This window comes from Talaromyces stipitatus, genomic scaffold, assembly GCF_000003125.1.
Source record: "Talaromyces stipitatus ATCC 10500 scf_1105507295523 genomic scaffold, whole genome shotgun sequence".
Lineage (NCBI taxonomy): Eukaryota > Fungi > Ascomycota > Eurotiomycetes > Eurotiales > Trichocomaceae > Talaromyces > Talaromyces stipitatus.
The window spans coordinates 2,245,078-2,265,588 of record NW_002990113.1 but is presented as its reverse complement, the minus strand read 5'-3'; the positions used below and the strand labels follow the sequence as shown (position 1 = coordinate 2,265,588).

The following is a 20,511-nucleotide window of genomic DNA, read 5'->3' as shown; positions in this document are numbered from 1 at the left end:
TAGCAGACCATAGCAGATATCGAAACTTGATACACAGGCAGCTTAGGCGGACCTAGTTACGTACTCGGTTGTGAGAAAGATGAGAAAGATACAGACACCGCGCTGATAACTTGGGGGTTATTCCGGTCAATACAAACAGGCAGTCCTTTTTTTCAATCTGCCTAATACAGTATCACAGCTAGCACAGCTAGCACTAGCTACATATGCATACTATTTAGTATGTATGCAGTGTAATGAGACTAATGCCGGTTTGACGCTTGACAGAAAAAGAAAACCCTGCCGACGAGTACTAACGTCCTAAGGTCCTCATTCCGTAGGCGATCAGATAAAAAAAAAAACACCACCAAAGAAGCTACGGGATGCCGACTCGACTATCGGTCAAGCCCGAGTTGGTCTCGGCTTAGGCTGACATTCGTCGGGCCGGTAAATTTTCTGTATGGATGATAAACACTCGAGCAGCCAATGGGACGACACAGACTGGGTTAGTGATACACTGATCGCAGGGGAAAATCTCGAAAGAGACGACAAAAAAAAAGGAAGAAAAAACAAGAGATAAGCTTGACCCACGCCACAGGCCAGGGCGCCCTCTCGGGAAGACCCGCCGTGTCTTTTCCTATCGGCTCGTCTTCAACACTGAGACGATACCATTTACCCTTTTTTTCCTGTTCGTGGCGGTATGTGTCTAAGTCATTGGCTGTGATAGGTAGATACACATATAGCTTTTCCAGTCTCAGGCCTGAAAGCTCTAGCACGCCACATACGTCCTGAGTAGCTATCCACCCGCCAGGTACACCGATACACCGGTGACCGATATTTAGAAAATTTTTTTATAGGCAGAAGAGAGAGAGAGAGAAAAAAAAATTCAATGGGCTAGAACCTCTGTTCGTCGATCAAGATCTGCCGGGTTTTTATCCGACACTGTCTGAATGCGATCTAGATGGTCATCAGGAGGAGTCGGGCGAGAGAGGGAGCTGCAGCACTCATGAAATCTGGATGTTTCATATACATACATTTTCTTCCCCCTTTTTTTTGCTCTCGGAGGACTCTACGCCGTGGGAGTGATAACCCTGTCGGTCGGGTATGACTTACCTTTTTAGACGAGTCCTTCAGACCATGAGTCTGTCGTCTGACGAGAACTGCTGATGCTGGCAGATGCCCTGGTCTACCCTTACCCTACCCTGCGCTGTCTTACCCTACCCTACCTCCCAAAATGGCAACTTATTCGAGTCTTGATTATTTCCTTTTTTGGTGCGTCTCCTCTCATGAGCATGTAGCATTCTTCAGGAGTTGCTCATCACACGTTATCAGCACACCCACGGAATAATTATCGACGTATCCTAACGTAAGTGTCATGTAGTTATCGCCTGACTCGACTTTTGACTCCGCCATACGTTGCAGGCCTGATACAAGCGAAAGAACTCCGAGCAAGGGCCAAACCCTAGTTTAGAATGGAAGATAGGAAATGAACAACGCAGCAACTACTAGGCAGCTATCGGGAACAATACCAGTCATCAAATTAATCAATGCAAATGCATGCTTGAATTGCGGTCAGACCAGAGTATTAACAAACAAGCTCGACGTCACAGTATCGACAAACGCCAGAACGCAATGAAACTGATATCCCTAGGGGATCAAATCAATATCCGCAAAAAAAGACAATATAGTGGGAAAGCCAGTCCCCTCCCAACCTAGGAATCCCGGTATACCGATATTTAGACCACCGGTAGACTCACATACTCATACAAATATGCCCCCATCGAACGAGGGGGAAAATGAAATAAAACAAATAAAATCAAAATATCCATCCCAAAACAACCCACAGCCCAACCCCAGTCCCAACACAAATACCCGCAACTTTCATAACAGCGACCTTGTCACCCGCCCGCGCGGCACGGGTCAATCTCGATGCGCTACCGCGGATACTCGTGGACATGTTTGAGAAGACTTCATTCTGTACCGATCAAAGTTAGCCTGATACAGTCTTATATTGGGTAGAGGAATAACGTGGGGAGAATCGTACGGTATTATCGAGGGTCTCATGATTCCGTGCGTTATCGTATATATCAATCGTAACTGATTTGAGGGCAGAGGTCTTTTGGGCGAGGGAGTTGAGGAGGGCGTTGTTTTGCCTGGTTTATTCCTGTTAGTATAAGCAGAAGATAGAAGGAGACTTGTAGACGTACGATTCTCTTTCGTATGCGTCACTCATGTTGGCGGTTGTTATTGATCTTGCCGTTATTATAGCATGTGTCGCCTTTGTTTGCGCCGTAGCCTTCCTTCTCTCGTTTGCCTTAAGCCGATGGCGAGGTTCTGTATACGAATCGAGTCGAGTCGTTCGTCCGTACTATTTCCCAAGATGTAATCGAGAATTCCCTCTCTTCCGTATTCACAGTTCAATTCTTTCTGACGTATTCTGATAGAGTATTCGATCACTGAATATGCTTCTTCAAACGTCGCAAAGATCAAGTTTCGCGTGGCTGAGTTGAAGAATCACATGACGATTTAAACTTCCCCTTTTATTCAGACACGGACCTAAACCCAAAGTAGTTTAGCTAGTAAGTCATATGATATGACAGCATGATCGCCGCTAGACCTTTTCTTTTCTTTTTTGTAAAAAAGAGGATACATATATTATTATGTATGTTGTAACTATATTTATGATATATATATATAGTCCAGGTCATGTATTCAGTACACGGAGCATAAGGCTGTTCAATAGCAGAGCAGACAACGACAAAACAGACAACATCAACACCCACAAAATGGGCGAACTAGAAGAGAAAAACGGTGATCCCATTCCATCGAGACGCTATGCCCAGTTTCTGACGCCAGTGTGCAAAGCAATTCCCAATGATAAATATAAGATAGATAGAAATAAGGGGGGGGGAAAAAGGAAAAACAAAGACAGAATAAGCGAAAGTCAGTCAGTCGGTAACCATAATGCTTTTTCGATGGACAGTACTCCGTACAGGACCGCAAAGCATTCCAATCGATAAAACCTCACTTCATTATATTCAGAAGCTGTAAAACACAGTCAACGCCGTAGTCCCGTTCCCTTCATCCTTGTATAGATATGCCACATGCAAAGAGCAACCTGAGTTCGTGATGTCACGGCCATCACCACATTTCTTCGTCATTTTCTAGTTGTGCTGCGTCGCCTAGAGAGCCGTAGGATCCATCGTAATGTTGTTGATGATGATTCGTTCCGTAAACGTTGCCGTTTTCATAGTCTTGTCGCTCAGAGACGTATTGATCACCATGTTCGTCGGAGCTATAGTTGTATTCTTCATAGGTCTGCTCTGAGTATTGCTGTTTGATACCATTGTTAGAAGAAGTAGCTTAAATGGGAGAGTGGACTCACCTCTTGGTAACGTTGATACTGAGTATACTCATCAGGCTGGTCCATCTGCTGCTGCTGCTGCTGGACTCTCTGGGATGGTGAAGTCGGGATCGACAGTTGCGGATGCATCTTCTGCACTTTGGATAAATATGAATACATGAAATTGCTGAGAAGAACCTGCGAATGAAGCGGTCGACGAGGATTCGCCAGTTTGATATGCGCCATACGGTATATAGCTCGCTCTTCCATAATCGGAAATCGCGTCCATGGGTAATCCTGGTCTGGTATTAATTTTACATATGTCGGTTCCGGGGATAATGTTCGAGATAGACTCTTTTTGTGATCGGATCCGCTCCTCTTCTTGCCGCCGCCAAATATCGATGAGAGGAGCCCTGATTCTTTGTCCCGTTTGGAGTCGGACGACTTTCGTTGACTCTCTTTTCTTCGTTCTTCTTCCAATCGCTGATCGACAGGACGTTCCAAGATCAGACTTTCGCGACCTCGAGGTACACTATCAATGGAATTCTGAAGCACATCCAGTCGGGTGTTGTCCTGCTTATCGTATGCCTTTTCAGTGCCGATATGTTGTTTCTTGCTTTTCTTCCCCTCTGACTCCTTCTTTTTATCCTTGTCATCCGATCCACGAGACCAAGGCCAACTTGATTTTCGGCTTCCTTCGCTCTCCTTTTTGTCTTTGTGTTTTTTACTATCAGATCGTTTTTCTTCGACAAAAGTTGGTATCACTGACAAACTGTCAGTCCGCGAACTATTCCCCGGTATAGGTGACGGATGTGAGGCAATATCTGAAAGAGTCTGTGGTGATTGAGCTTGTCTTTGCGGCGTGTGTCGTTTGTTGTAAATTGAATTTGCTTGAGATGATGAGGATTCATGTGAGGAGGTACGCTCAGGAATGGTGCCGGATTGTAATTGTCGCTCGGGTTCGGACGACGAAGGAGGAGTCTCTATTATCTGAGGTATTGTTTGTGCGGAAGGTGGAATGTTCAAAGTGGAACGGCCGTTCGTCCCAACGCGCGACTGCCACTGCCGTTGAGAAGAACTTGCTGCATTCGGTTCTAACATTGGCTCAAAGGTTGCATTCACTGTGCTTCCCGGAGCCAAGGCAGTGCTAGTAGATGCTGGTGATGCTGGTGCCGGGGCCGCTGGTTTGGGTCTGTCCTGTACCATATTGCGATCTGAAAGACTCCGCCCAGGATCAGTCGACGACCGCATCAGAGGTTTAATAGCCGGAGGATCTTCCAGCGTGCTCGAGACAGAATTTGCAAGCATCTCTGGTGTTCTTCCGAGTCTCTTCGAATAAGGCAGCCGCTCGCCTTTCTTCAAGCTTCCTTTCCGATACTGAGTTCTCGTAGATCGTTTGAGACTATGGCCAGGAGGCGCAGCCGGAAGAATTGGCTTATCTTCACTTGTCGATAGGTCGAGTTTTTCTATACCTCCAAGTAGAGCTAGGGTCTCTGTATTCACTTGTTTCTTATCGTTTACAATCTCCTCCAATTCTTGTAGGTTCGGACTGGCCGTGTCTCCTTTCGCATCATGAGCTTCAGCTCGTTTTCTTTCCAGACGGTCCGCGCCGTCAACATATTCCTGCGAATCGTCAATCTGCCTCGACAACTTGGATCGTTTCCGACGTAGACCTCCCTTGGATTCCTCCCGCTCAACACCTAAGCTGGACGAGTAGTCGCCCGATCTTCTTTGTATCTGTTCTTTCCTACTCTCGAGGAATGACCTGAATTCCTTGGGTGCCAGCTCTGGATGGAGACGGGCCGGAACCCAGAACAATCGAGAGGCATCATTCTCGTCGGCGGACGCGGACGGTGCAATTGAGGGCACCTGAAAGTTTGAGTAGGACGGTAAATCGGGGTCTCCGGTAACGTCCATTGACATTCTTCGTATAGCGGCGAGGGTGTGGTACTCCTGTTTAATGGCATCGGGATTGGACTCGTAATCAATATCAGTCAATGGAAAGGAGGAATTAGCGGCATCCGTGGGCGACAAGTGCACAGGTGAGGACGGGTCTCTCTCAAAGGACGATTGTTTCGTGATCGTAGGCCGCGTTGAGTCCGGCTTGAGTCTATTGTCTGCAGCGGAGCCCTCGCCTATCCTTCTCCCGGCATCTAAACTTGTATTTTCTGGATTGGGTGTTGATACTGAAAGGGTCTCGCCTTGCGGTGTCGGTAGAAAACTTAACCTCCTAGTATCTCGATCATAGCTGTCCCCGTACAAATGGCCAATAGTCTCGGTGACATGGTGGCTGTCATCACTTATGGATAAAGTTGGCACATGTCCTCGTTTCGCGGCATACCCCCCGTCGGCTTCGTAGGAACTGGTAGTAGTCTGATGAAGGTACTTCAGAAGTCAGCTGATTTCACCAAAAAAGACAGACGTAAGGTTATAAAAGCGAGAGTAAGTTGTATCCAAAAGAGGGGAGTCAGGTGCGGCGCGAGCGCGACATCTTCAGGTGACGAGTAAAGAGAGATTGTTTGCAAGAACGCACCTGCATCGGAATAACTCGACGCACCCTCCTCGGAGATGGTCCAGAACGAAGATAGATATGAACACTTCCTTATGACGAAGAGAACCAAAAAGACGGGCGGCGTACACGGGGTTGCTGTTGCACCGCCTGGGCCGACAGATGGAAAGGGCTACCAGTAGTCATCGAAACCAGGGGGCGTGACAGGGAAGAGGTATGCAATGTTTGCACATCAAACGAGAGTCGCAGTCATGAAAGCAGCTTCTTTTTGTATAAGTGTTGTGTGTGTCGGTCTGGAATCGAATCGTAACTGGGCACAGAGGAGTAAAGTAGTTTAAGGTTGAGCAAGAAGTGGGCGACCACTGTTTGGGTTAGCCTTAGCATCAAGGCTAGGACGATTAGCTCGGGCCACTCTACACTTGACTCTCTCTCTCTCTCTATTATGCACTTATACAGTCGACTTGCAACTCATCGCATGCTCTTTGAGATATCTACGTCTGCAGAAATGTGTCTATCCAGCCGAGCATGCCATATCATCCTGGATCAGAGTCATGAACCATATTCGGTAGGTTCATATCGGGCCGTTATCCAACCAGCACGTGCAGTCTCGCCGAGACCATGGAAGACTTGCCTGTATACGATTCATGTTTTAATGCAATATTCTCCTCCCGGTCTCAATCATGAGAGGCCCATCAAGATTATTCGAATAAATCAGACCAGTAAAGTCGACCTTAACGAGGCTCCGAAAAAGGCAACCCGTCACATGACTTGTTTCAGTTCGCTGAACAAGCTGAAAAAACAGATTGGAGTTTTTCCTAGGTAGTATGTAAATCAAGATATATATGACTCCGATCTTTAGCACGTCTTCATAATCCTACCATTGGTTGCATCTCCTATCTTCTTAAGGGTCCAGCAAGAGACCAGGGTCCGGGAAAGACCAAGTTAACTGGGGCGGTGATGATCTTCATCAGCCCCATCCACGATGTCTTACATATAAACAACTAGTTATTTTATTAGCCTAGAAATTGGAGAAGGCTTGCTGCGTAGTCTTACCCCGCTGAATTTAAGCTTGTTTCCTTTGCCTTGGCGATATTTTATAGCTGGCACCGCTGGAGAAAATAACCGACCTCGGTTCCAAGCTAAAAAGATCAACTACATAATAGAGATTATACCAAAAGCGCTTGCTTTTCTCTATCTCACATTCCTGCAGTATAAGCAGCCCGTATGTAGTTGGAAAAAAGACAAACATATAACTCTTCACTGGCCAATTCGATATCAAAAGAATAGATCACCCCTAAACGTAAGTCGTATCCGCATCAAGTTGATATATCATAAGCGGAAAGAATGTGAATTCCATGAGAAGATTTGTACTGAAGATCGTGGTATGTTCAATTTGCAAGAAGATAAACCGATGAATCGATCATTTCACAGCAGGATCAACGTAGTTGCTATAGAGATGGTGAGTAAGTGCAATTACTTCTGAACATAAGACGGAGAGGAATGCATACCTTGGAAAAATACCGGTCCGGTCGCCAATTCTGCCAGTCCACCAGTCTTCTGCCTTGTCCGTACGCTTGATAATCGTGATAATTTCACCTTTCTTGAAGCCGAGATCCCCCTCCTGATCGGCATCAAATGTATAGAGCGCAACTGCCTGGTCTTCCCGTAACCCAGCTGCAGCGCCTGTCTTCTGAGTAAAGACAGGTTTTGGTGCCGTTGGGCGGCTGGGTCTGTTGCGATTGCTGAAAAATTCATCATCGTCGTATTCAATGCCAGCGCCACTATATCCTCTAGCTCTTGTTGTATTCGAACGGTTCACGTTGCCTGAAGGCGGTCGATCATAGTAGTCATCTTGCCAAGTTGTTGCTCGACGAGGACGGTCCCGATATTCGTAATCATCATAAGTATCTGTCGCCCGCGAGCCAGCGCGTTCCCTCCGTTGTCCTTCTCCGTAGGCAGTGCCCCGGCGGCCTTCCCAAACGACGTCATCATGCGAATCGTCGTAGATGGGAATGTCATTATACATGGCATCAGCTCCAAATGCTCGGCCTCCAGAAAATACGCGGGAATTGAGCACCCGCATAAGAGGCTCTGCTGCTGGGGGAGGAGGGACAGCTCCCGAAAGAAGCTGACGAGCACTAACACCGCTGCTGTAGAGTTTCGCATTGGCATCTTTGCGTTCTACCAAAACACTTCCTTCCAAACTCACACCAGCGAATAATCCCTTGGTTTTTGAATATGAAAACACAGCTGCTACACCTCTCGTACTGGCCGCTCCCGCTGCCTCAGCGTTTCGGCCGATTGGACCAGCCGCTATTGAAACGTTTCCACCTAGCGTTATACTTCCGGCCTGTGAGAACGTGCGTACTGCAGCGGCATCGTTGAGGATGAACACAAAATCCGTTAATTCAAATCCGATCTGTCCGCCGAATCCGGCACCTGCAGTGGCGATCGCAGACGGTGCAGACCAAGATCCATCAGCCAGTCGCGCAACCACGACCCCGGAACCAAAACGACCAGAGCCCAAGAAACCAGCCTTGAGAACCGAAAGAATGGCGAGACCCTACAGGGAAAAGATTGTATGAGATTAGATTTCAGGCAGCAATGAGTCACTTGAATAGCCTTACCTTTGCACCAGCCAGGATCTCTGGCGGAATGATCTTATCCGGACCAAAGGCTTGTCTTGGATCAACGAAAGAAGCAAGAATCTTTCCAGCTTTCTTACACTCGCCTAGAATAATAACATATTAGCTTCGCACATTCCGATGCGGGGAAACCTCCGCAAGCATGATGGAGCTGAAGATAGACTCACTCCTCATAGATGAGGGCAGAGGATTGTGGATTCCCAAAGGCATGGTTGTATATCAAGACTGTAACTTTCAAATCCTCTATCAGGAAGCCTGAGCACGGCTTCAAATACGAACGGCAGGATCGCAGCGACAGTGAACGGCGGTGCGTCGACCAAGATAACGGCCTGCTGAACTAAGTCGGGTACGTCGGGAACAAGCAACTATAGCTTGGCAACAGTCGCAGCTAGAACCATAAGCCAAAGCCCCATAGACTGTATATTGCAGATGCGCTGTTGAAGAGCTCTATGTCTCGCTCGTCACGAGGTGTGGTGTCGTTGATGCGGAGGAAGCGGGATGATGTACGTACGAAAGGCGGCTGTGCTGCTACCTAAACTAACACCGGCCTCGGCGTAAGTCCGGATGTTGACTACGTACTTTTGATGGGATGACTTCATTTTTTCTGCCGTATTCTTTCATATTCAGTTGAAATGTGCGAAGGACTTCAATTCATTTCAAACATTATTTGTCTGCAATCCAGAACATGAAACCGACCTTTCTACATCGTGATTAGGTATAGGAGAACTAAACGGAGGCAGATATCCGCATATTATTCCGTCCCGTCAACTGTTGTTGCAACTGTCGCGCAACTTAAACATCACCGTCCATCTACCATTCAGCTTGTTACCATTTGGTGACAACTACTCCGGTTGTCAATTATACATATCTCGGCTTATACATATCTCGGCTGCTAGAATTATGGTTCGCTGAATCTGATCATAGCTGGAAGTGTTTCACAACATGGCTACAGGTAGGTATCTTCCTGCCATTAGTCAAATCCGTCAAGTCTCTAACCGGTGCATTGGACAGTGCGAATCTGCGTTTGCGGTGACGAGGGAACCGGTAAATCTAGTCTAATCACCTCTCTCGTCAAGGGCGTCTTTGTCACAAACAAGATCCAACCGGTCCTGCCCCAGATTACCATACCTCCTACAATCGGCACACCTGAAAATGTCACAACGACAACGGTCGTCGACACGTCGGCGCTACCCCAAGAACGTACCAACTTGGCTCGCGAAATCCGAAAATCGAACGTTATCCTCCTCGTATACTCCGATCATTACAGCTACGAACGAGTGGCTCTGTTTTGGCTTCCACACTTTCGCTCCCTCGGTGTAAACGTTCCCGTGGTGTTATGCGCCAACAAAGCCGATCTTGCGACGGATACAACCGATGCACAAGTGATTGAGGAAGAAATGTTACCTGTCATGGCCGAGTTCAAGGAAATTGATTCGTGCATTCGCTCTAGCGCGCGTCAACACCGGAATGTCAATGAAGCCTTCTTCCTCTGCCAGAAAGCTGTGACACATCCTATTGCGCCACTATTCGATTCCAAGGAGTCAGTGCTTAAACCTGCTGCAGTCGCTGCACTACAACGCATTTTCTATCTATGCGACAAAGACCGAGATGGTTATCTGTCCGATAAGGAAATTGAGGATTTTCAATTGAAGTGCTTTGGGAAACCGCTGAGTGAGGAGGACCTTGTCCATATCAAGGAGACAATTCAAAAAGCCTACCCGGATGCTGTAGCGCCGGCCGGAATCACTTCACGGGGTTTTCTCCACTTGAATAAGCTTTTTGCAGAAAAAGGTCGTCATGAAACCGTGTGGATCATTCTACGGACGTTTCAATATACCGATAATCTTTCTTTGCAAGAGACATATCTTCACCCCAAATTCGAGGTTCCACCCTTTTCGTCTGCTGAGCTATCACCAGAAGGTTATCGATTCTTTGTCGATTTATTCCTCTTGTCAGATAAAGATAATGATGGAGGTCTCAATAACTCGGAATTAGCGTCTTTATTTGCACCAACACCTGGACTGCCCAGTTCATGGGCAGACGACTCGTTTCCGTCATCTACGGTACGGAATGAAGCAGGCCACGTTACTCTTCAAGGCTGGCTAGCACAGTGGAGTATGACGACGTTTACTTCTCCAAAAACCACTCTCGAGTACCTTGCTTATCTCGGATTTGAGTCATCGGATCGCAGCAACCCGTCAACAACAGCAGCTCTCAAGGTTACAAAACCACGCAAGCGACGGCGACGACCAGGGAGAGTCGGTCGTAATGTGGTTCTTTGCCATGTTCTAGGAGCTGCCGGTTCAGGCAAGTCATCGCTTCTCGACGCTTTTCTTTCCCGCGGTTTCAGCAATACGTACCATCCTACCATTCAGCCTCGCACTGCGGTCAATACCGTGGAGCTTCCCGGTGGGAAACAATGCTACCTCATTCTAGACGAGCTCGGTGAGCTGGAACCGGCATTGTTGGAGAACCAGAGCAAGTTGTTAGATCAATGTGACGTGATTGCATATACGTACGACTCTTCAGATCCAGACTCGTTTGCTTATATCACCAAGCTTCGTGCCAAATATCCGCACCTTGAGGAATTACCCAGTATATTCCTTGCTCTGAAAGCCGATTTGGACCGAACCACGCAACGCGCAGAATTTCAACCTCATGAATATACAGCACGCTTGGGTTTGCCTGCGCCACCTCTGCATGTGAGTGTCACTTGGAGTTCGATCCAGGAGGTCTTTGTGCATATCGCCGAGGCGGCCATGGATCCGAGTACCACGTTCCCACGGACCGAAGAGGATCTGGAAAGCAAGTGGATGTCTTGGGGTATTGCTTTAGGCGCTGTAGTATGTGCTGGTGCTGCCGCTGTTGCAATATGGCATCGAGTAAACAGCAGCAGCTCCTGATATGCTGTTGACTCTGTCGGAACTGCATATGAGCAATCGGAAATGATTCCATGTATCTCGCACCATTTACAATAGATACCCAATCCTGTATGAATGAATAATGGATCTTTTTTGTTTACGAGCATTGATAATCTGATAATTCTAGTAGCTGATTGGCTCAACTCAGTCTGCCACGCGACACTTCGGCGCTTTTCCACAAGTAGTATAGTGTAACTGGGTCACAGTTTATGATAGGCTCACTCTATTTGTACTATTCAATATCAGGACTAGACCATTACCCCACAGCCTACAGCATGCCTTTCCTGACTCCGTTGGAAAGCATGGGCCCTGTCGCTGCGTTCCTCATCCCCTCACACTCTCTCAGCCTCTCACAACTCCTTCTCTCGCGCTCTCTCCGCTACTCGTCGTTTGTCCATCCTTTCAACCTTGATACATGCATGGAATTCTTCAATTGGTGATCTCTTCCTCGTTATCCCGTCCAGCGATCGGAGTTCCGGCCGGTGATATCACTGATATGAGAGGCATCTGTTAAGCTTCGTTTCAGAACGTGTGTCGACCGCTATTTCTAGCATGTGTATGGAAATTATTCACTAGCTTTGCTGCCTCTGAACGATTCGTTACTCGCGTCTAAGAGCGCATCCTCTGGACTTGTGTTGATTCCTCAGCTCTATAATTCGGCTCTAAGAATTGTAGATCGATTAGCGTATCTGCATTTGACCGGGTCAATCTTACGGCATATTTATTATTTCTTACTAGAAAGAAACATTATCAGCAGCCATGTTGTAAGTATATACAGCTCGGCGGATCATGAACAAATTTATTCATTAACGCCGTCTCGTCTTCAGTGTTCTTCCTCCACCACCGCCACGCTACTCGATACCCGTCGCCTATGCGGCGGGTGCTGCCAATGGCATGGCCGTGCCCATCATCGAGACGAATAATGTTGTCAAGCATCCCGAAGGCGGCTGTCCGTTGCAGGTTGGAGAGGGTATAGACTCACCATAATAAACCTCTTGGGAAACTCCAATTCGGACCGCAACGTTAACCCTTAGCTAGGAACATATGAGCTCGTCGATGACCTACACCTAGCGACTCCTCCGCCACACCCGTCCGAAGCCCCCGTCGTAAATCCCAATCCTCTTGCAACAGGTCCAACACCTCCTACCGCCGGCGTGAAGTTGTCTCTCGTTATTACCAGCAACCATAAAAGCCCACCAAATCTGTACCGTTCTAGAGCATCAGCCTTTGATTTAAGGAGTATCAAGGAAAGCGAGAAAGAAGGACGACGCTCAGAAAGTGGAAGTTGGAGTTATATTTCAGCACCGGCTTTCGGAGAGGGCAATCCAGCTTTGATGATTGCGCCTGTCAGAGAAGGATTAAAAAGAAGGAAACCCAAGAACAACATAGTCAAGAGTAGCTCGTCGTTTGTCTCACGAGTCATCACACACGAGACTCATGCCAAGCGTCTGGCCGATAGGAATCCGGACGGACTTTATGCTTTCGCAAACATAAACAGGGCATTCCAGTGGCTTGATCTAAGTGCTCCGAATAAAGAGGAGCCTATTGCGAAAATCCTTTTCACAAAAGCGCATATGCTATGTCATGATGCTAACGAATTGACCAAGTCGCCATCTCATATTGATATTGTTATGGGGTCATCTGCGGGCGACATTATCTGGTATGAGCCTATATCCGCGAAGTATGCTCGAATCAACAAGAACGGTGCTGTCAATAACTCCGCAGTCACTCATATTAAATGGATGCCGGGGTCCGAGAATCTGTTCCTCGCAGCACATGCCAATGGTCAGCTGGTTGTTTATGACAAGGAGAAAGACGACGCGCTTTTCACCCCGGAAACTGAAGACGGTGCGTCTTCTTCAAGCAGGGCAATGCAGATATTGAAATCGGTAAACTCTAAGAATCAGAAGACCAACCCTGTTGCTGTCTGGAAACTGTCACATCAACGCATTAATTCGTTTGCTTTCTCTCCTGATAAGCAACATTTGGCCGTGGTGCTTGAAGATGGCACATTGCGTGTCTTGGATTATCTTAAAGAGGAGTAAGTCCGATAGCTTTCCGGTAATCAAAACTTAGTGATTCGATCTGCTGACATATGTATAGAGTTACGGATATATTTGCAAGCTATTACGGTGGCATGATATGCGTCTGCTGGTCGCCAGACGGCAAGTACATGGTCAGCGGCGGACAAGATGACCTGGTGACAATATGGTCGTTGGCAGAGCGAAAGATCATTGCGCGATGCCAAGGTCACAACTCCTGGGTGTCGGCCGTTGCATTCGATCCCTGGAGATGTGACGAGCGAAACTATCGACTTGGAAGTGTCGGTGATGACTGCCGGTTACTGCTGTGGGATTTTAATGTTGGCATGCTTCATCGTCCGAAAGCAGTACGCCTATCTCTGATCCTTTTTATTTTGCTCTTATTATACTGACTTCAAATAGCTTCAAGCAAACGCTCGTCATCGCAACAGCATCACGACCGTACACAACCAATTAAGCCGCCATCGAACTGACAGCCTCAGTAACCGCAAGAGATCGGATTCTGATCGAACCGAAAAGCCTATCGACGATGAAGAAGACAATATTCGTCATCCGGTCGAATCTCGAACAATGACTGCACTATTGCCTCCTATTATGGTATGCTTCACTACTCTCTTTCATGATTGTATTCAACTAATAACGATACAACAGTCCAAAGAAGTCGGGTCAGATCCGATATCCTGGCTAGGATTCCAGGAAGATTTTATATTCACTTCTTCATTGGAAGGTTAGCCTTCTTCCTCTCCCTTACCGTCATCCGTACTCTCTATATCATACTAAACAATGATATACAACAGGCCACATCCGTACATGGACACGACCACGCGAAAGCGTCACAAACGAGTCTCGCGCAGACATCTCATCGACCAGGTCTGCTACAGGCTCTGGAGTAGCAGGAGAACACCAATAAATCCGAATCTCATCTTCTTGTCGAGATTATGAGAACAAATATATTTGCGCAATGATTGACGATGTACACATTTTATTTTCTCTTTGTTCTCCTGTTTTGGGATTGTGTGGAATGTAATTTATTTCTGTTGGATAGGAATGGATATATGCTCTTTTTCCTTGAGGTTTTTGAGTTGTCTTGATCTGCTTGCACATGCTAGAGTTAAACTAACCCTAACAACAGAGCTTACCATGTTTACCCTTCCTTCAAACATCCAGGCACATTCACCCAAAGCTCTAATACATCAGCCCTCTCTGATTTATCATAATATCCACGCTGAAGTATTTATCCACAGGAGGCAATGGCACTCGATCGCGATTTGAAGAGCAGCCACAATGCCTCGGCGATAAATCGAAATGCATTCCAGTCTGCTCATATGAAGGCAAGATGGACTTGGGGGTGCCTCGTATCTTTTCCAAGTACCTACTTGTCCCCGAAAACGCAGCTCACCAAAACCCATTACCGTCCGGGACGAGAGGCTGACGGAAGCATCGCCGCTTTACTTCCTCTGTTGGAATGGGGGCGTAATGTACTTCCCTAAATTTGCGATCACGTGGATTAGTCAGCTCTTAGCCGCCGGTTCTTAAGGTTAGGGTTAAAAAGCGGCGGCTTCCCGCTCAGCAGCAGCAGCGGCCATGTCGGCGGCGACTTGCAAGGGCTTAGCAATCGCAGCCTTGTCACACCGAGTCAAGAGTCTCAGGGCTACCTATGACTGGGTATCAGGATGTAACTTGAACTCGGTTGAAGCTGCCCATGAAGTACCAAGCGGTGGGCTATATCTTGAGGCTAGCAGGTTTCAACTCTATTGGTATAAAGTACCATGTGATTATCAGCTTGTCACAGTTTAAGAACAGTTCTCCATACGAATATAACGAATATAACCCTAACCCTAATCCACTTGCAAGCTATCACCACGCCGCTGCTTCAACATCCCTGCATACTCCTCTAATTATAGTATAGTTGCATACGCGCAATCGCAAAAGCCCAACATCAGGCTGTGGCAGTGTCGGTAAGTCAGGCTTTTTAATCTGTCCCAATTTTCGTTCTCGACTCAGCCGCATATCACCAACGTCTATATAAACTTCTGTCCTTTACGCAAGACCTGTAATCAAATTATTTTACGGTGAGAGCTGATAATGCTGAAGCGGAAGCGACAATCATCGTGGGAGGCAACGGGCGCGATACAACCAAGGCAACCCCCCGCTCCTGTTCACCAAAGCACCGATGATGAGTCCGAACCAGAACAGCTTAAAGAGATTGCCCCGGAGACTATCACAATTGCCGTATTCTGCGCCCTACCGTACGAAGTCATTGCCGTCATACATTGTCTAGACGAAGAATTTGCATGCCGTCCGACGACACTAGGCTCCCAGAAATACATATACACTTTTGGTCGTATTGGGTCTCATAAAATTGTCATAGCCCGACCTCATCAGACGGGGACTGTAGATGCTGCTCACTGTGCTACAGCGGTCAATCAGCAGTTTCCAAATGTCAAGTTTGCCTTGATGGTTGGCATTGGAGCAGGCATACCAAACCTTCCGAAAGTTGACATTCGTCTAGGTGACATTGTTGTCAGTATTCCTCAAAACAATCATCCGGGCGTCATTCAGTATGACTTTGGAAAGTATGAAGAGAATGGGTTTGTTCTCAAGGGGTCTCTTGACAAGCCTCCACCTATTCTGATTAGTGCCGATGGTTCATTGCAACACGACGAGGGCTTGGGTAGATGCCCACTGAAAAAGATCCTGAGGCATATCACTAGAAAACCTGGATTTGGTCGCCCAGATATCGAAGATATCTTGTTTGACAAAAGCTTTTCTCATGTCAATGAAGGGGATGATTGCCACATGTGCGAGACAATGGGTGGAAATAAGTTGGCTCGTGAAGTACGCAATCGACCCATGGTTCATCGAGGCCTCATCCTGTCTGGCAGTGGTGTTATCAAGAACCCTTCAGATCGGGAACGGTTGTGCCGAGGTTACAAAGACGCTCTCTGCTATGAAATAGGAGCCGCTGGCATCATGGATGAGATTCCCTGCCTAGTGATCCGAGGCATATGTGACTATGCAGACACTCACAAACAGGTCGGATGGCATTATTATGCTGCGGCTGTCGCTGCAGCTTATTGTAAAGCCATCCTTTGTAAGGTCGACAGCCAAAGGTATGTCATCCTATATGTCCTAACAATGATACACACAAAGTAATCTGATCATGTGAAGTATCAATCTAGATACTGTTGGGAATCTGGATCAGACGATTGACATGTCAAAACTGCCGATTGCCGAAGGTGCCTATTTCGATTCTTACGATGACCAGCATGAACCTGAGTGCCTTGAAGGAACACGAACTGAACTCCTTCAAGACATTGGAGATTGGGTGAACAATCCTGAGGCCAAGTTTATTTTCTGGTTGAGCGGTATGGCAGGTACAGGTAAATCTACCGTCTCTCGCACGGTAGCAAAAACGTTGGCCGGAAAGGGATCACTAGGGGCAAGCTTTTTCTTTAAACGGGGTGAAGGTCATAGGGGGAATACAAAAAGATTTTTCCCGACAGTTATAAGGCAATTAATCAACAACATTCCCCAATTGATACTCGGTGTGAGAGAATCTCTCAAAAATGATCCAGATATTGCCTCCAAGTCTCTACCAGAGCAGTTTAACAAGCTACTTCTTCGACCTCTGCTAGCAGTCACTCAGTCTAATCTTCAACCTGCGCCTATAATAATAGTGGCAGATGCACTAGATGAATGTGACCAAGATAAGGATATACGGATCATTCTCCATCTCTTGCCAGAAGTGCTGAAATCGAAATTTATACATTTACGATTCTTTTTGACAAGCAGGAACGAATATCACATCCAGCAGAGTTTCAAGGATATTGTCTCCATGCATCAGAATCTAGTACTTCATCAAATCCCCGAGTCCATGCTGGAGCGCGACATGACATTGTATTTTGAGTATGAATTCTCAAAAATGAGACGTCAACACTCGTTCCCACCAGACTGGCCAGGATCTCAAACTATCAAGACTCTAGTTCTTAGAGCCATGCCGTTATTCATTTCTGCTGCTAAATTATGCAGATTTATCGGTAATACAAAATGGGTTACAGAAAAACGTCTAAAAGCAATTCTTGCAGATCAGACTATGTACGCCTCCAAATTTAAGAGCACATATGTGCCAGTACTAAATCAACTGCTTGTTGATCAAGATGAATGGGAGTCGCAGCAGTCGATTGATGAATTCAAAAATATCGTCGGTGTTATCATCGTTGTCGCAGATCCACTTTCAATTCACGCACTATCCCAACTTCTATGTATAGAAGCAGACGATATTCAAAATCGGCTAGACCTCTTTCACTCCGTTTTAAATGTTCCCAAAGATTTGGACACGCCAGTGAAACTTCTGCATGCATCGTTCCGAGATTTCCTTCTAGACTCGAAAATCAAGGATAGCAACCCATTTTGGATTGACGAGAAGAAAGTACATGATAGGCTTACCATGCAATGCTTGATTGTCATGTCTCACAACCTCAGAAGGAATATTTGCTTCTTACCAGAAGACAATACTGAACGCGAAAATATCGATGCACGTTCTATAGCAAGATGCATCAAAGCCGAAGTACAATATTCCTGCCGTTATTGGACACATCATCTCATGCAAGGCAGCGACCCTTCTAGTTTGCTAGAAGATGCTTTCTCTATTTTACGGGATCATATACTTCACTGGATGGAAGCAATGAGTATACTGGGTCTTATGTCGGAGGCTGTGATAATGGTTAATACTTTGAACTCGTTAACAGCGGTAAGTTTTGTTCAAGGTTTTATGGAATTGCCAGCATTAAATGATAAAAGGAAAATCAAAATCCCGAAATATCAGCATTTCTATACGATGCTAGACTCTTTATCTTGAAGAATCGACACTTAGCTGAGATCGCTCCTCTTCAGCTATACTCTTCAGCACTTATCTTCACGCCAAAGACGTCAGTAATCAGGAGGGGATTTGAAGAGCAAGAGCTCCCTAGTTGGATATACACATATCCAAGAGTTGATGAAACGTGAAGTGCGAAATTACTAACCCTTGATAACGGTGTACCTACAATTTCGCTGGCAGTCTCGCCAAACAGACAACTAGTGGCATTGAGTTCCTTGGATGGAAAATTGATACTTTGGGATATAATAACTGGAACTTTACAGTTTACTCTAGAAGGCCATAAAGAATCCGTCACATCAATGGCATTCTCATCCGATGAAAAATTACTTGCATCTGGTTCTCGTGATATGACGATCCAGGTTTGGGATACTACTACCGGAGCCTGGCAACGGACTCTTCGTGGACATACAGATGCCATTTGCTCGGTTGCCTTTTCGCCACTGTTACTGGCATCAAGTTCCAACGACAAAACAATTAAGCTCTGGGAGATTGCAGATGGACGTCTGTGACATAACTTTCAGAGTGCCAATCGCGTCCAATCGGTGGACTTCTCCCCAGATGGACGGTGGCTAGTATCAGCACCATGAAGATGCAGTGATTAGACTGTGGGACACTATTACTAAAGATCTAAAACACGAATTCAGAGGTCATAAAGGAAGTATTAAACCAGCAACTATCTCACCATGTGGTCGACTACTGGCATCAATTTGCAATGATGGAACTGTCAATGTATGGGACATCTGTACCGGATATTTACAACGGACCGTACAGGGATGTTTAGCCATTATCTTCTCACTGGATAATGGGTTATTAGCATTGCCAATGACTCTTGCCCTGGAACAAGCCATCTATAACCAATCTGTCATCTCAGTGGCTTTCTTAAAGGATGAGCGGACGCTGGTCTCGGCCTCCATTGACGGGATAGTTACAATCTGGGATACCAATACAAGAATTCTACAGCAAAACGCTGAGAACCATGGAGGACTAATTCCGTCAATGGAGTTTTCATTCGATGGTCGACTTTTGGCCTCAGCTTCCTGGGATAAAACAGTTAAACTCTGGGATACTGAAACTGGAAAGGCAATAACGACGTTCTCTGGTCATGGAGATATAGTTTTGGTCGGTGGCGTTTTCTTCAGATGACCAGTTACTGGCATCCGGCTCAGCGGATGGAGCAGTCAAAATATGGGATATCGCAACCAAACAGTAGTCAATTGACTCGCTTAGGATCATGTCACGAATGAGCTCATGCTGAGATGCTGCCAGATTCGGAGCCACTTGAAACACTCGACCAGCTTACCTACAAGCTCACATGTGGGAGGAAGTGGTAGTAAAAGGTATAGAGATTGTTTGCCATTGAATTATGGTGGGCACCTACGCTGTATGTAATCCCGGGTAATTGTAAACAATGAGGTATCATTGGAAGAATATCGTATACTTTATATTGTCTACTTCTGAAAGTATACGATATACGATATACAGAACGTGGAGGACTGGATATATAAGGACGCTCATTTACCATCATGTATTTAGTTCTACATAGCTCTTTGACATAAGTCACTTGAATACAACAGTGAGAGTCAGCAAGGCATTCTAACTCGTACGGGCACCAGGATCTCTTCTATCTTAGTTCTGTTACCGTCCCAGTTATCGTCCATACTTCGTTACTTACCACTCGTCTCGCTCCATCGATCATTGGTCGGAACCTGTGCGAGGTTCAGCTATCCTAACGTATCACGACGCACCGCTGTTAGAACTAAGGTGGATCCAGGTCCGTGACACGGAAGGCGATTTCGAATGTCACTGTACCTCCTGAGTATCAAGATGCTTCTGCGGTTCATAATGATATGATGGCCATCACGGGAAGTTCTGGACAGGTATATTTTATAGGATTTAGAATTTAGCAACACTCGCTTGGACAGAGAAATATATCCTTCATTATACCCTATTCTTTTTTTCAGTCTAGCATGACAAGTTAGACAGCTTACACAAGTGTTTATCTGGGCGAGCTAGAGAGTAACACCATGGAGTCATGGACGTCGGCGATCTCATACCAATAATAGAAAACGAGCTATCATTGATAATCTGGCAAACTGCCTGTGTCTTTTCTGCCTACTGGTAATATCACCCAGAACTAAAAATGACTTTTGAGCTTCTGATTAGATGACTAAGTGATAACTGGCTCATTCCTAC

At 46.3% G+C, this 20,511-nt stretch overlaps 6 protein-coding genes across 6 annotated transcripts, besides 1 other annotated feature; 3 read left to right on the top strand and 3 right to left on the bottom strand.

Moving 5' to 3' along the window:
• Positions 1 to 1,162: 1,162 nt before the first annotated feature.
• Positions 1,163 to 1,203: a microsatellite.
• A 315-nt stretch (positions 1,204 to 1,518) lies between these two features.
• Positions 1,519 to 2,479, bottom strand: TSTA_067610 (uncharacterized protein). The gene is made up of 3 exons (XM_002340672.1): positions 2,184 to 2,479; positions 2,021 to 2,129; positions 1,519 to 1,951 (listed from the first exon to the last, which is right to left on the bottom strand). The coding sequence occupies exons 1-3, from the start codon at positions 2,207 to 2,209 to the stop codon at positions 1,793 to 1,795; spliced, it is 294 nt and encodes a 97-aa protein (XP_002340713.1). The 5' UTR covers positions 2,210 to 2,479; the 3' UTR covers positions 1,519 to 1,792.
• A 190-nt stretch (positions 2,480 to 2,669) lies between these two features.
• Positions 2,670 to 5,858, bottom strand: TSTA_067600 (telomere silencing protein Zds1, putative; the record flags this gene model as incomplete). Its single annotated transcript, XM_002340671.1, has 3 exons — positions 2,670 to 3,309; positions 3,362 to 5,692; positions 5,853 to 5,858. 3 exons carry the CDS (start codon positions 5,856 to 5,858, stop codon positions 3,118 to 3,120), a joined length of 2,529 nt encoding a protein of 842 aa, XP_002340712.1. The 3' UTR covers positions 2,670 to 3,117.
• A 1,043-nt stretch (positions 5,859 to 6,901) lies between these two features.
• TSTA_067590 (DUF500 and SH3 domain protein) lies at positions 6,902 to 8,683 on the bottom strand (the record flags this gene model as incomplete). Its single annotated transcript, XM_002340670.1, has 4 exons — positions 6,902 to 7,276; positions 7,337 to 8,391; positions 8,456 to 8,559; positions 8,641 to 8,683. The coding sequence occupies 4 exons, from the start codon at positions 8,681 to 8,683 to the stop codon at positions 7,249 to 7,251; spliced, it is 1,230 nt and encodes a 409-aa protein (XP_002340711.1). The 3' UTR covers positions 6,902 to 7,248.
• Positions 8,684 to 9,415: 732 nt separating this feature from the next.
• Positions 9,416 to 11,480, top strand: TSTA_067580 (mitochondrial GTPase (Miro-2), putative; the record flags this gene model as incomplete). Its single annotated transcript, XM_002340669.1, has 2 exons — positions 9,416 to 9,425; positions 9,485 to 11,480. The coding sequence occupies 2 exons, from the start codon at positions 9,416 to 9,418 to the stop codon at positions 11,374 to 11,376; spliced, it is 1,902 nt and encodes a 633-aa protein (XP_002340710.1). The 3' UTR covers positions 11,377 to 11,480.
• A 440-nt stretch (positions 11,481 to 11,920) lies between these two features.
• On the top strand, positions 11,921 to 14,404 carry TSTA_067570 (catabolite repressor protein (CreC), putative). Its single transcript, XM_002340668.1, has 8 exons — positions 11,921 to 12,158; positions 12,222 to 12,364; positions 12,433 to 12,598; positions 12,674 to 13,435; positions 13,498 to 13,783; positions 13,839 to 14,033; positions 14,088 to 14,163; positions 14,234 to 14,404. The coding sequence occupies exons 1-8, from the start codon at positions 12,154 to 12,156 to the stop codon at positions 14,344 to 14,346; spliced, it is 1,746 nt and encodes a 581-aa protein (XP_002340709.1). The 5' UTR covers positions 11,921 to 12,153; the 3' UTR covers positions 14,347 to 14,404.
• A 1,117-nt stretch (positions 14,405 to 15,521) lies between these two features.
• On the top strand, positions 15,522 to 19,512 carry TSTA_067560 (G-protein beta WD-40 repeats containing protein, putative; the record flags this gene model as incomplete). Its single annotated transcript, XM_002340667.1, has 5 exons — positions 15,522 to 16,549; positions 16,608 to 18,189; positions 18,240 to 18,431; positions 18,582 to 18,819; positions 18,914 to 19,512. 5 exons carry the CDS (start codon positions 15,522 to 15,524, stop codon positions 19,459 to 19,461), a joined length of 3,588 nt encoding a protein of 1,195 aa, XP_002340708.1. The 3' UTR covers positions 19,462 to 19,512.
• Positions 19,513 to 20,511: the final 999 nt, after the last annotated feature.

Coding starts and splice junctions, on each gene's coding strand:
- TSTA_067610 (XM_002340672.1), bottom strand. CDS start 2,209: ATGAGTGACGCATACGAAAGAGAATC. Junction 2,130..2,183: donor GACGCATACGAAAGAGAATC/GTACGTCTACAA, acceptor GGAATAAACCAG/GCAAAACAACGCCCTCCTCA. Junction 1,952..2,020: donor ATGAGACCCTCGATAATACC/GTACGATTCTCC, acceptor TGATCGGTACAG/AATGAAGTCTTCTCAAACAT.
- TSTA_067570 (XM_002340668.1), top strand. Junction 12,599..12,673: donor CATAAAAGCCCACCAAATCT/GTACCGTTCTAG, acceptor ACGCTCAGAAAG/TGGAAGTTGGAGTTATATTT. Junction 14,164..14,233: donor ATTCACTTCTTCATTGGAAG/GTTAGCCTTCTT, acceptor GATATACAACAG/GCCACATCCGTACATGGACA.